Source organism: Trypanosoma theileri (genome assembly GCF_002087225.1).
Source record: "Trypanosoma theileri isolate Edinburgh chromosome Unknown TM35_Tth_11_V1, whole genome shotgun sequence".
Lineage (NCBI taxonomy): Eukaryota > Euglenozoa > Kinetoplastea > Trypanosomatida > Trypanosomatidae > Trypanosoma > Trypanosoma theileri.
In genome coordinates, this window is record NW_021639853.1 from 390,531 (window position 1) to 404,093 (window position 13,563).

The following is a 13,563-nucleotide window of genomic DNA, read 5'->3' on the forward strand; positions in this document are numbered from 1 at the left end:
TTTTTTTTTTTTTTTTTAATTCTTCTGTTGTTTTTCTTTGTATACATACAACTCTCTTGCACCCTCTTTTCTTTCCCGCCTAATGTGATGCTGTTCACCGACTCACCACTCCCTAAACCTGCCGTTATTTCATTCATGCATTCATTTATTGAATAATTTTTATTTCTTCTGTTGTGAATGCAGGGGGGAGTTGGTGGAATGTAAAAAAAAAAAAAAAGAGAAGAAAAGAAAATTAAAAAAAAAAAAGGAATGAAAAAAAAAGAAGATAAAAGAAACAGAAAGAAAAAAAAGCAACATCCACAAAAAGAAGAAGAAGAGAGAGTATATATTGGGATGTTTCCTGACCTTTTTTCGAGTTGATGAAGAATAATAACAGAGGAATTGAAAAGAAAAGACAAGAAAAAAGAAAAGAAGAGAACAAGAAAAAGGAATGAAAAAGGCAGAAAAAAAAAGAGTTAAAAAAAAAAAATACATCACTCATATGCGTTTGTCTCATTTTTTTTTTTATTGATCTCATATATATATATATATATATATATATATATAATATTATTCAATTGTCTTTGATACAGGAAATTCATTGCGTACAAGAGAGACTGGAGTGCGGGCGAGATAACCCTACACATGCGGTGGTTCAAATTAACGTCATTTTTCTCAAACATACATACGCACACACACACACATATCCAGACGTGCTTCATGCAGTGTCATGATATGCGAAAAGAAAAAAAAAAAGAATAACAAGAGGTTTCTTTTAGACTTATTTGCTAGTAATGTTTATGATGATTCTATGGATTGAGAGGTCAACAAAGGGAAAAAAAAAGGTAAAGTACAAGAAGAGGATGAATAACTATGTTGAATAAAGTAGATACATGAGGTATTTGTGTTTTCTTTACTTTTTTTCCCCCATCTATGTATGCAATGTGTACGCGTGTGTGTGTAAGTATAATTTGGGATTTGAGGAAAATGCTGGGCGTGTGTATATTTCTCCGTATAGAATGTGCAGACACTTACAGAGAGAGAAATATACAGAGAACAACGAAAAGAAAGTAACACTAGTTGAAAGTAAAAAAAAAAGAAAGAAAAAAGACTGCATTATTATGATTATGATGATGATTATTATTAGTATTTCTTATAATTATTGTTTCTCAGTCTTCTCAAGAGGACATATAGAAGATAAATGAATAAACAGAAGAAATAGGGGGAAACAAAAACAAGAAAAAAAAAAAAACCGTATCAGTACCAATGGAAGAAATATATACATATATACATACGTGCGAAGAAGAAAATAATTTTTCAGGAAGAAGGGATTAGTTTTTTTGTTTAAATTTATATCCCTTCGTCTTTTATCTCCTTGCTACGTTTCTTCCTTTTTTTTCCCCCCCTTTCATTTTGTTTTTTGCTTGCATTAGTCGTGTTCTTTTCAATTGTTACCTTTTTCTCTTTTCTTTCATGGTCGGAAGTAGGACGGGATATACGTAAAAAGGTGGTACAGAGAAAGAAGAAATTAAAGAAAAAACATTAACAAAAAAAAGGTACCATTTTTTTTTTTTTTCTGTTTTATTACTTCCGTGATCTGATTTTTTTCTTTTTTTGTCGTTGTTCCGTTTGCCGTGGCAATCCAAAGAGGAAAATAGCAAGAAAAGTATCAGAAGAAGAGGAGGAAAACGAAGAAAAAGGCAACACACACACACGAATTACAGACAGCTCTGTCGTTGGTTGGAGAAAAAAAGAAAAAGAAAAACCTTCGTTTCTCAGCCGAGACCTATTTCATCTGCTTGCGTGCTTCTGTGTTTTCTCCTTCTGCCAATCTGACATTTATTTGAACGGATCAATCAATCATTCATTCAAACAAAAAAAAAAAAATTATATCTTTCTCTCTTTCTTTCTTTCTTTCTTTCTCTTTCTCTCTCTCTCTCTCTCTCTCTCTTTTACACACTATCTTATTACATGTGTTTCTTTGCACTTCTCCCACTCTCATTCCCAGTGACCCCCCACCCCTCTCCCTTCTTCTTCTCCTCCTCCCAACATTATCTCTATCCCTTTTTTCTTCCTCTCTCACCCTCTTTATTCTCTGCAGGCCAAGTGTAGGAAGAGAAGGTTCATCAGAATTGCGGTGTGAATGGAGGCGGAGGACGGCGAGTACCGCAGGGCGGAGTCCGCGGAGGACGCGATGCTCGACTGCGCACGCTACAACGACGGCGACGACTCCCAACAACTCCACGACGCCCTCGTCCATAATTCACATCTCGTCGCCGCGCAGGATCAACAGGGCCGCACCGCCATGCACTTGGCAGCCGCAAACGGTCACATCGCCATCATGCACACACTTGCAGAGTTTGGCGCCGCACCGGATGTGCCCAATCATGAGGGAAACACCGCCCTTCACTTTGCGGCTCTTAATAATCAAGTCAGCGCAGCGCGGCTGCTGATCAAGTGGGGATGGCACGCCTCGGCGAAGAATTTGTTCGGAAAGACGCCACTGCAGTTAATCTATGGTAAACAGTTTGAGGAAATGGAGACATTGCTTCTGAATCATGATGATGAAGTAGAAATCTGCGTTGGAGAAATGGTAATGGCGGACGAGGAATCTTTAGAGGGAGGTGTGGAGGAGACACAGTACAGTAATTGTGAACACAATGGTAATAGTAATAATAATAATAGTAATGGTAGTGCTGGTTCCGCCTTTTGTATTGGGGGTGCAGTACTTCCCTCTAGTGAAGGAATACCAACTCCTCCTCCTCCTACTACTACTACTACTACTACTACTACTACTGCTGCTATAGTTGATGCGCCACCCAAAGATATTAATCCTACAAATCTTTTGGGCTCGTCAGATGTTGACGGGATTGAATAGGATTTTCTCACGTTTAATCTGTATTTGGTAAAAGAAAAAAAAAGAAAAAAGAAAGACAGGTTTTTTTATTCTTTATTGGTAGTGATAACCATTACACTGTGATGGAGTCATTGTATGTGGGAGAGGGAGAGAGTTTTGCTTCTGGTAATATAATCATTTTATTGTTATTATTACTATTTTTCCTTTTTTTGTTTTTTTTTGGGTTTTGAATAGCTTTTGTAGAGCAATACCAAACACACCTTCAATAAAAAAAAGTTAGTACAACAAAGCCAAAAAAAAAGAAAAAGAAAAAAAAAAGCAAAACTGTTTGTCATATACGCCAGTCTGTAGGCATGTATGCTGGAATATTTGTACTGTTTTTTGGATATTGGCAGTAATAGGATTTGCAAACAAGAGGCTCACTAATTCTTTCTACTTGATTTTGCTCTTTGTGTAACTCCTTCATAGGGGTATACATATTAAGCATAGATTCGATCCTAGACGTACCAATAGATGGAATCTCAGTCTTTATATATATATATATATATATATATATATTTATGTCTCACTCACTCGCCAAGACTTCTACGTGTAGGAGAACTCACTCTAGGGGTAACGATTGCAGGAAATTGAAGGCAAAAGCAAAGAAAGAAAATATTTCTTTTTGAGTTTCTTCTTGTATAGAATGGTAAATGAATTTAGTTATACGCTACCACAGTTGGTTATCTTAACATTTTACTCTTATTTTGGTTGAAATAATAATAATAATAATTATTTTATTTTTTTTTATTTTCTTTCGTTTGGAGAAGTAGAAGAGGGACTTTTTCTTGTAACTCTGTTCTGGTTTTGCTTTTCCTCTAATTTCCGTTTAGTTTGGTTTACTTGATAATTGACTTCATTCGAAGGGATGGTGTTTCTTTTTTTTTTTTTTGTCTCTTTTTCTTTTGGGCAATAGTTACTATTACCGTTATCAAATTACTCCTATACTTTTTATTTTTATATTTGATTTTAGTTTTCTTTTTCTTTATATCTTTTATTTTTTTTTTTTGATGTATATTTGTTCCCCTTTTCTTTATTTCTATCTTCTTTTCACTCTTTTTTTTTCCTCCTCCTTGTAAATTGAAGAGTGATGCCATGGAGCCACGATACTGTCGGCCAAAGTTCTTTAACCCATTTGTGGAGCGACGAAGGGTGACGAGTCACCTGCCCATTTATCGGGGATTTTTCCGTGTAATGCCATTACAAAGGTGGAGTTTAAATGATATTCAGTCGGTTCTGAGTTATGCCGCTGCCAATCCTTCATTATTTGGCTTTCCTGAACAACAGACATGTATTGTAAATACAGCACACTTTCTCCCTTCTCATCGCAGTAGATTGCGAGGGATTTTTGTATTTGGAGCGGAACGAGGTTGTAAGAGTATTATTGTTCCTGCATCATGTAATAGTGAAAATTTTGATGCTTTAGATGCAAAGTTATTGGAACCTATATTTAGATGGAATCCCAGTGTAGAGTACCTTTATCTTTCTCAAAATTGTCAACCAATGGCTATGCATCTTGTCCCATATCTCCAACGCTGTACACAATTGCGAACTCTCACCTTGGAAGGATGGAACGATGCAGTTGCAATACACCGGGTAGTAATGGCATGTAAACATGTAGACGTGATAGATGCCTTTTCATTAGATGATCCACCACGAGAATGGAAAAATGAACTATCGGTACAAGCTCTAAATACTCTTATTGAGATGCATCCTAAACTCATATGTGTAAAGGCAACACGGGTTTACCTTGCTGACTGGTATGAAGCAACTTTGTTTTCACGATGTAAGCATAATATAGCACTAGTGCCTTTTTCATGTGATTTTGTATTATTACATTATGGATTATTTTTATTATTTATTTGTATTCCAGCATATATTGTATTTAGGTTTGTATGGTGGTTATTGGAAGATCGATGTACTGAAGCCTACATCAGTTTCTTTTCTGTTATTGCTTCAATTATTTTTTTTGTCTCTGTGATAGTATTGGATATGTCGTTATGGCGAACATATGGTCGTGCATGGGTACATATGCATAAGTACCTTATTCTGGCGCGACGACGCTGGTATATTATGATGGGTTCATACCAGAAGTCACTTGTGGCAATGTGACTTTTTATATCGTGAAAAAAGAAAAAATGGTTAAAAACGAGAAACAAAATTGTTATTAACAAAAAAAAAGTTTGGTGGTGATAAATATATTTCCGCCTGTATTTTCACAAGAGAGAGAGAGACTTATTCTTTATATATATTTTTTTCATTTTTTTTTCATTGTTTCTCTATTTTTAATTTTTTTTTTTTTTAATTTTTTGAAATCACCTTCACTCTAGAATGTGAGGGCTTCCCTCTCAACTACTTTGTCTGTTTGCTGTTATTACTTTTTTTTTCTCATTGTTTTTTTTTTTTCTTTTATTTTTATTGGTTAAAAAACAGAAGAACAGTAATTCCTTTCTTCTTTTTTCCTTCTTTCATAGCGTATCCCCCTCTCACATCTGAATATACCTCTGCACGTGTTCCTCACCCCCTAAAAGAAGATGAGTGAAACAGCTGTTGCTAGCAGAGAACCGACGGCCTTCGACGCGGTGCTCGACACTGGCCACACCGCCCCCGTCACCGACACGGCTGTCGATGCGATCGGCAAACACGTCGCGTCGGGCAGCGAGGACGGCACCATCCGCATCTTCACAGCCGACGAGTCGGCGCCCAACAAGTGGCGGCTGCTGACGGTGTTGGAAGGCCACGCCGGCCCCGTTGCGTGCGTTGCGTGGGCCCCGCCGGTGCAGGACGCGGCCGCGCTGCTCTCCTGCGGGGCGGACTGCCACGTGATTGTCTGGCGCGACTGCGGGGCGGCGGGCGGCGGGTGGGCGAAGACGTACGCGTCGGCCCTCCAATCGGCGCCGTGGTGTTGTGCGTGGGCGCCGGCGGAGTACGGCAGGCGTTTCGCGGTTGGGTGCGCAGGAGGGGCCGTTGTCGTGTTTAACGCACACGATCAGCAGTGGAACCGTGAAGAGTTCACCGCACATCCGAATGGATGCTGTTCACTCGCGTGGGCCCCAGCACTGCTCCCCGGCGCCCTTCTCACAACACCACTCGAGGCGGAAGTTCAGTCAAAAGGTCCGGGCGGAATGCCCATTGCCGTTCCACGTATCGTCACATGTGGAGGCGGACGCGATGTGAGTGTGTGGACACACAAATCCACTGGTAACGGCGGTAGTGAATGGATACAGCAGTTGTTGCCGGTTGATGTAGAAGCCTCATGGCGCGAGGTGGCGTGGGCTCCAACGGCAGGGATGCCATTCACTTATATTGCGGCAGGATCAGATGAAGGATTCGTTGTGGTATGGTCGCAGGATGGACCTGCGCGGGGGGAGTGGAATCATATGTTATTACCACAACAGGAAGACGCCGTTACACATCTTTCGTGGTCGCATGTGGGAACTTTTTTGCTTGTTTCGTGTGCAAATGGTACGGCTAGCATGTGGCAGGAGTCGTCATTGCCACAAGGTGGATGGGTGCGGATGTGCGAACTTGAGCCACCCATTTCGGAATAGAAACTGAGTGATTGTAGTAACCAAGTGTCTGGTGCACTATTTTTGTGTATCTGCCTTTTTTTTTTCTATCCGTTGATGCTTGATTTCCTGTATTGTTTTTTTTTTTTTTTCTTTCAGGTTCTCTTTGTTATTGATACTCACTATTATTACCATTATTACTATTACTGGATCTGATTCTTTTCCTATTTCTATCAGTTTTTGTTCTTGTCACCTTATTGACCACGTGACAGAGGAGGGTAAGGAAAAGGAAAAAAAAAAAAATCAAAACTTTCATACCTTTTTTTTTTATTTCTGTACTTTTTTTTATTTTTGTTTTTTATTTCTTTAATTCTGGTTACTGGTTACAGGTTTGAACTATAGTGAAGTTGTAGAAATGGGGATCGTTCTTGGCACGCTTTTTTTCGCTGCCATTGGTACCCTTGGGGCACTCAGTGCGCCTTTCTGGGCAAAAAGCCAAGTTGATCTTGTGCGTATTCTCTGCTACACCGCTGCTTTCTGTTGTTGGCTCTCGTGGGTGCTGATCTATATGGCCCAATTAAATCCATTGCTAATACCGACACGCAACATTAAGAAAGAATAGCTCTTACCGCGAAAGAAAAAAAAGAGTAAACGTAATGCTCAGCTGTGCCAAAAGGATAAAAAGGAAAGAGCGAACGAGAGTATAGTTCCCTTTTTTTTTTTTGAGGGGTGGGGTTCTTCTTTTCGTACGACGTGAAGAGAAATCAAATAGCGGCATTGAATGAGATGAGAGGGGTGAGAGAGAAAACAAAAAAAAAGAGAAATATATATGGGAGAAAATTGGAGATAATGAAGGAAGACATATATATATATATATGCAGTGCTATTATGGCGTAGTTCTGTTCCCCCTTCTCTTTTCTCTTTTTCTTTTACTCACGTACATATACGCATTAGACCAAATGCATGAGCGGTGAAAAAATGGGTGAAGCGCTTTAGGTGAGGTTGAGGATATGAAGAGAGACGGAGGCGCACAAACTTAGTTCTCTTCTCTACAATCCACAGAAAAGAGAAGGAAAATGATGACATTTCGTGGAATTTTTAATGATATATATATATAGAGGTATGATTGCTTCTGAATATGATAGAGTATATATATATATATGTAAAAAAAAGAGTATATATTTATCTTTTTTTTTTCTTTGTAACTCTCTTTTTTTTTTTTTTTTGGTGTGTTGCTTTCGTGGATCATAGTAATTGCTACTGATATATTGTGATTTATAGGTTGTTCGGTCGTAGAAAATACATCCAGAACGAAATAGAATCAAGAAAGTAGTGGAAAATCAAACAAATAAAAGAAAGGAGGAAAAATGAACGTATTACGAGGGATTGGAGATATGTTACATCTCCTTGCCATCATCATTCTATTGGGGAAGATGTTGCAGCAGCGCTCTGCCGCCGGAGTTTCCCTAAAGTCACAATTCCTTTTTGCTCTTGTTTTTACAACACGCTATCTTGATCTCTTCACGTCGTTCGTATCCGTGTACAACACGGTAATGAAGGTATTCTTTTTGGCGACCTCGTGGCATATATGTTATCTTATGCGAAATAAGAGCCCATGGAAAGCAACATATGATCATGAAAATGATACTTTTCGTATTCGTTATCTTATTATCCCATGTATGATTCTTGCTGTACTATTTCGTGGAACCCCACGTGGAGCTTGGGTGATGGATGTATTATGGGCCTTCTCCCAATATCTTGAGGCTGTAGCCATTTTACCGCAGATCTTTTTGCTAGAGTATACAGAACGATATGAGGCGCTTACATCTCACTATTTGGCAGCGATGGGTGCCTACCGTTTCTTTTACATATTGCATTGGATTTATCGCTATATGGCCTTTGGTCGCATTAACTACGTCTCCGTATGTGCAGGGATGCTGCAGACGGTACTTTACGTGGACTTCTTTTATCATTACTTGACTCAGGTCGTGCGACGCGCGAAGCAGCGGTACGATTTAGCGCGTTAGAGAGAGAGAGAAAGAGAAAAACAAAAAGAAGAGAGTCTGAGAGAGAAGGGAGAGAATGAGTGAAAAGGGAGAGATCAAGAAGAAAGGGGAAAAGAGAATGTTTTGTGAAGGAAGTAATGCAAAGTATCATTCCGTGATGTATGGAACTTCTTGGACCTATGAAAAGATTATACAAAGAGAGAGAGAAAGAGAGAGCAAAAGAAAAAAAGATAGAGAAGAGAGCACTAGAAGAAAGTCATGTTGGTTGAGTTTACGGTAGGGTCTGAGTTGAAATATAGAAAAAGAAAATACATATGGACGAGAAACAAATAAAACACACATAATTGCATGACCTCGAAGAAACACTCACCGTCCGTTTTTTTTTTTTTTTTTTTCTTTCAAAAAAGATATAAAAAAAAAAAACGGAATGCCACTTTTAATTTATACCTCCACTACTACTATTACTACTACAGTTATTACTACCACTACTACTAGTCACCACGCTTACTACGTTCATTACTTAGGACCAATTAATTGATTCTCGGATGGAAAGCAAAAAGTAAAGGATTTTTGCTTAGCGTTAACTTTTTTTTCACTGATTCTCTTTTTTTTTTTTTCGTTCATGGCTTGTTTTGCCTCCCCACCAAAAACAAAAAGCAAAAAACAAAAAGGAAAGGGGGCATGAGAGTGAAAAAGAAAAAAGGAACTCTGGCGAGATGTGTTTATATGGGAATTATGGGGAGAAAAAAAAAGGAGTTATGGGGGTGACGGTCTACTGTGCGTTGGTACCGACTCCCTAATCTTCATTTTGGCATCTTCTCATTTTTTTATTTTTGTGCCGTTTTTTTTTTTTTTTTTTTTCTTTTTCATGTCGCCAATGGACCGACTAGTTATTGTATGTGATTGAGAAATATGTTTTTTTTTTGCATTGTATTCAGAAATAGTATGTGTGATGTGGTCTACCACTGTTTCGGACCTCATTACATTATTACTATTTTATTTTTTGTTTTCTATTTCTCTATTTCTTCCTTGCTTCTTTCTTATTTTCTTGGTTGTCCTTGTTATTCTGTTTCTCTCATTCTTTGAATTTGATGTATACAAAAAAAAAAAAAAAAAAAAGGTTTTGCAATTTTAACAGAAAGAAAAAAAAATTATAAGGGTAAAAGGGATTTTCTCCACTATATTTTTTTTTTCTTCTTATTTCCTTCCTTGAAGAGTGAGCACACTCTTTGCTACTTGGTACTTCCTGTACGACTCGCAAACAACACTGGAGGTCTGTTAGTGTGTGTGTGTGTCTGTAGTTTGTGGGGATGAACAATTATCAAATCTATGATGAAATTGGTAAAGGACGATTTAGTAGTGTATACAAAGGACGGAGGAAAAAAACTATTGAATACTATGCCATTTCATCCATTGACAAATCTCAGCGACAACGAGTATTGAGAAATGTAAGATTTCTTCGATCAGCACATCATCATCGCATTATTAAGTTTCACAATTGGTATGAGACAAATAATCATCTTTGGGTGATAACAGAACTCTGTACAGGCGGTGATCTTCGTCAAGTCCTAACACTTGATACCTGTCTCTCAGAAGCAGCTGTACGTATGTATGGTGGTGATATCGCCGAAGGTTTAATGTACATTCACTCTAAAGGTGCAGTATATGGTGATTTAAAACCATCCAATATTTTAATGGATTCTACCATGACGATGCGTTTTTATGATTTTGGTTTATCATGTGATTTTAGTGCTGTTCGTAGTGAAGGATCTGTAGGTACACCTTTATATATGGCACCAGAACTTTTTACGAGAGATGGTGTTCCTTCTATAGCCTCTGATCTCTGGGCTTTAGGTTGTCTTTTATGTGAGATGATTACAGGTAAACCACCCTTTGAAGGAAAAGATCTTCCATCTCTTATCACTAATATCATGACAGAACCCTTTCGTCGTCAAGAGGGATTATCCAATGCGGTGAATGATTTATTAGAAATACTTTTAGTGAAAAATCCATTAGAGCGTGCTACTTGGGGTGATGTGGTGTCGAGTGATTTATGGCAGGGAAGACTGCAATTGCCCACCGCATCATTTCCACCACAACCCGCCTTTGAACGGATGAAACGTCTCGTCGCTGCGAGTATGACTTGGCCTCTCTCCAGTAAAGAAGTGAAAAAACATGTAGAATGGGTATTGGAAAGTGCTAAACGTAATTTTATTGTGGCTCAATCCGCTAGTGAGGCGGTAGAGCAGAAATATCCCGGTGTTGCGGAAGAAATAGATTTGAGAGATCACGCCGCATTGGGTGAATCTGCAGGAGATGGAAATAATAATAATGATACCGTCACTCATGGACAAGGTGGTAGAAGAGATTCTGGAGGTAATAATGTGGTGGCTACACAATCACAGTTTGTTCGAAATAGAGATCGAATGCCAAACGATGGGGGTATTGTAGGAAATCATAATAATAATAATAATAACAAAGCCAATGGTAATACTTTACAAGATGCAGGAGTACCATTTTGTACACTTGATAATATGCGTTTAGATGAACTCCTGACTCATACATCTGATGCTCATATTAGACCTCTTGTTATGAATGTTCGTATAGAACGTTTTGTAGAACAAAAATATGATCCTACATCACTTGGATTTGATCCACCTACAAAGAGTGAATTAAGAGGATTTACTGAACAACAACAAGCACAATTTATAACTATGATATATCGAGCACTTTCTTCTTCTAGTATAGGGTATGAAGAAAAATTAAATATTCTCTGTTATTTTGAAACTGTTTGTACAGATGCTGCTATTGCTAATTTTGTGGTAAACAGTTCCGTGATGACATTATGCCTTAGTATGGCATCTCACCATAAGGCACCTTCTAGTTATAGAGCTACTGCTATTTCTATTATGAGTATACTTGTACGGCATGCAACTTTTATCCATACAGATCTCGCTAAAGCGAATATCCTTTCTTCTTTATTAAAAGTTTATATAGAAGAAGAAAGTCCACGGGTAAAACGTAAATTAGCCGCATGTATAGGAGAATTATTAATTTACATTGCTGTACAGCGAGAACGTGATCGAGCTGTGTGGAACATTGATGTTTCTACTACTTTTACTGTTTATATGAATATTTTAACAGATGCGGATGATGTACTAAAACATTATGCTGTAAAGGCAATTGAAAATCTTGCTTCCGTAAGTGATTGTGGTGTAGCTATTGAAATTTTTGCAAGACCAGAAACAATAACAGCACTATTAGCTATTTACGCATTACCACCAGCTTCTACTCGTAGTGATCATATGCGTTCAAGTGCATTATGTGGGGCATTAAAATTATCCATGGTAAAAGAAGATCTTATGCCAGTTGTACTTGAATCACCACATTTAAAAATATTATCATATGGTGATGTTCTTACTGGAGCTGTAATGCCAAAGGCGTCTCAATCATTATTAACATTTATTAATATGGCCCTTGTAAAAAGTCTTGTTGGGGTTAAAAATCCAATTGCTATTCAATGGGGAAAAGAATCAGGTCCTTTTGCTTCAACACGTCTCTCAAGTGAAACTTCTCAACGAATAATTACAACCATTAGTAAAGTTGCAGAATCTATGGTACGTGGATTATGTGAAGGAATTGAACATGCAAATGTAGCTATAAAAGGTAAAGCCTTAATTTTGTTCATTCTTCTTGGATGCATTGATGGAAATTTATTAGTGAGAATATGTTCCAGTAGAAGTGTTGCATATATTGATAGTATTGTACGAGATAAAGATTCATATGTACAACGATGTGCCGCATGTTTGGCATGTTTTTTCTCTTCATTTTTTGATACTCAATTGATGGAAATACCAAATATGATGACAGAGACCACAACATCTGTAGGAGTAGCGACAACACTCGCTACTGTGAATGTAGTGTATAATATTATGAGTGCCCGTAATTTTGGTTCAATGGTGGAATTAAGTAATAAGGTTTTTGTTAGTCTTGGGGCATGTCTTGAAAAGTCCTTATCTTCTTCACGCTACGCAGAGTTTGAAATGGAATTTAATAAACTTGTAGAGTTATTAGCTCAGAATAGTGAACGAATTCGAAAACATCGTCGTGCGGTGGCAGGTGAACTTTTTCCACCTTATTTACATATGCTTAGCGATTCTAATAGTGAACGACGTTTTTCAGCTTTGCGTATTTTAAGTGCATTTGTTGTACCACTTATGGATGTTTCAAATCAAACCCCTGAAGAAAAAACTCTTGAAGGTGAGAAATTAGATCACGTTATGCAAACAATAGCTACATCTCTTTCTGTATTATTAAAAGAAAATGAACCAATTCCTATTCATGCTATTCGTCTTCTTGCTAGTTGTGCTGAACAACGTCCAAAATCATTTGAAGAAATTGCAAACGTAAAATTAATAGGAGAATTGGTACGTTATATGATACGATCAAAACAAAGTGATCTCTCTGTACCTCTTCAATTACTATTACTTGCATTACAAACAGAACGGGCATCTGATATTATGGATTTTCTTATAACTCAAGACTTTATCAATGCTGTTCTTTTAAAGACATTAACTATGGCAGTCTCAAAGGAATTGGATCATCTTTTAGAATCATGTTGTGAACTTTCCGCCTTTTTCCTCAAACATGCCTTAAGTGGAACCAATACTCGTCTATCGCAGGGGTGTCTTGTACTACTTCCACCGCAGCATGGCCTTATTACTCTCTGGTTACCACTGTGTTTATCGCCGGTGCGTGCCGCAGCTGAAAATGCCGCTATTTGTGTATACTACTTTGTTAAAGCTTCAACAGAAGCACAACAGGATATGTTGTCCTCAGATGGTATTCAACAAGTGGTAGATATTCTTTCGAACACAAATAGTAACCAAACGGCAGTCTTTTACGTTCTTCGTGCCTTGCGGTATACCTGTGAACGAAGTCGTAAACGTAATTTGCAACGACTTTCGCCATCGCTGTTCACCTCACTGGAAACTATTACACGTGTAAGCGGCGACAACAAGGAGTTGTGCGCAGAAGCAACAGCTATAATGGAGCTTATTCGTGGGTAAACAAAAAAAAAAAAAAAAAATAGAAAAAAAAGAAGAAAAAAAAAAAGAGGAACAGCTAACAGGTGAAGAAGAAAAAGAGGGATAAAAGGTAGTAAGAGACGAAA

The 13,563-nt window shown here is 37.9% G+C and overlaps 5 protein-coding genes across 5 annotated transcripts; all 5 read left to right on the top strand.

Annotated features, from left to right (window-relative positions):
• Positions 1-2,122: 2,122 nt before the first annotated feature.
• Positions 2,123-2,857, top strand: TM35_000112760 (e3 ubiquitin-protein ligase MIB2; the record flags this gene model as incomplete). Its single annotated transcript, XM_029024985.1, has 1 exon — positions 2,123-2,857. One exon carries the CDS (start codon positions 2,123-2,125, stop codon positions 2,855-2,857), a length of 735 nt encoding a protein of 244 aa, XP_028883808.1.
• Positions 2,858-3,970: 1,113 nt separating this feature from the next.
• TM35_000112770 (uncharacterized protein) lies at positions 3,971-4,987 on the top strand (the record flags this gene model as incomplete). Its single annotated transcript, XM_029024986.1, has 1 exon — positions 3,971-4,987. One exon carries the CDS (start codon positions 3,971-3,973, stop codon positions 4,985-4,987), a length of 1,017 nt encoding a protein of 338 aa, XP_028883809.1.
• Positions 4,988-5,409: 422 nt separating this feature from the next.
• TM35_000112780 (putative protein transport protein Sec13) lies at positions 5,410-6,426 on the top strand (the record flags this gene model as incomplete). Its single annotated transcript, XM_029024987.1, has 1 exon — positions 5,410-6,426. One exon carries the CDS (start codon positions 5,410-5,412, stop codon positions 6,424-6,426), a length of 1,017 nt encoding a protein of 338 aa, XP_028883810.1.
• Positions 6,427-7,751: 1,325 nt separating this feature from the next.
• TM35_000112790 (ER lumen retaining receptor protein) lies at positions 7,752-8,411 on the top strand (the record flags this gene model as incomplete). The annotated part of the gene is made up of 1 exon (XM_029024988.1): positions 7,752-8,411. One exon carries the CDS (start codon positions 7,752-7,754, stop codon positions 8,409-8,411), a length of 660 nt encoding a protein of 219 aa, XP_028883811.1.
• Positions 8,412-9,700: 1,289 nt separating this feature from the next.
• On the top strand, positions 9,701-13,459 carry TM35_000112800 (protein kinase; the record flags this gene model as incomplete). Its single annotated transcript, XM_029024989.1, has 1 exon — positions 9,701-13,459. One exon carries the CDS (start codon positions 9,701-9,703, stop codon positions 13,457-13,459), a length of 3,759 nt encoding a protein of 1,252 aa, XP_028883812.1.
• Positions 13,460-13,563: the final 104 nt, after the last annotated feature.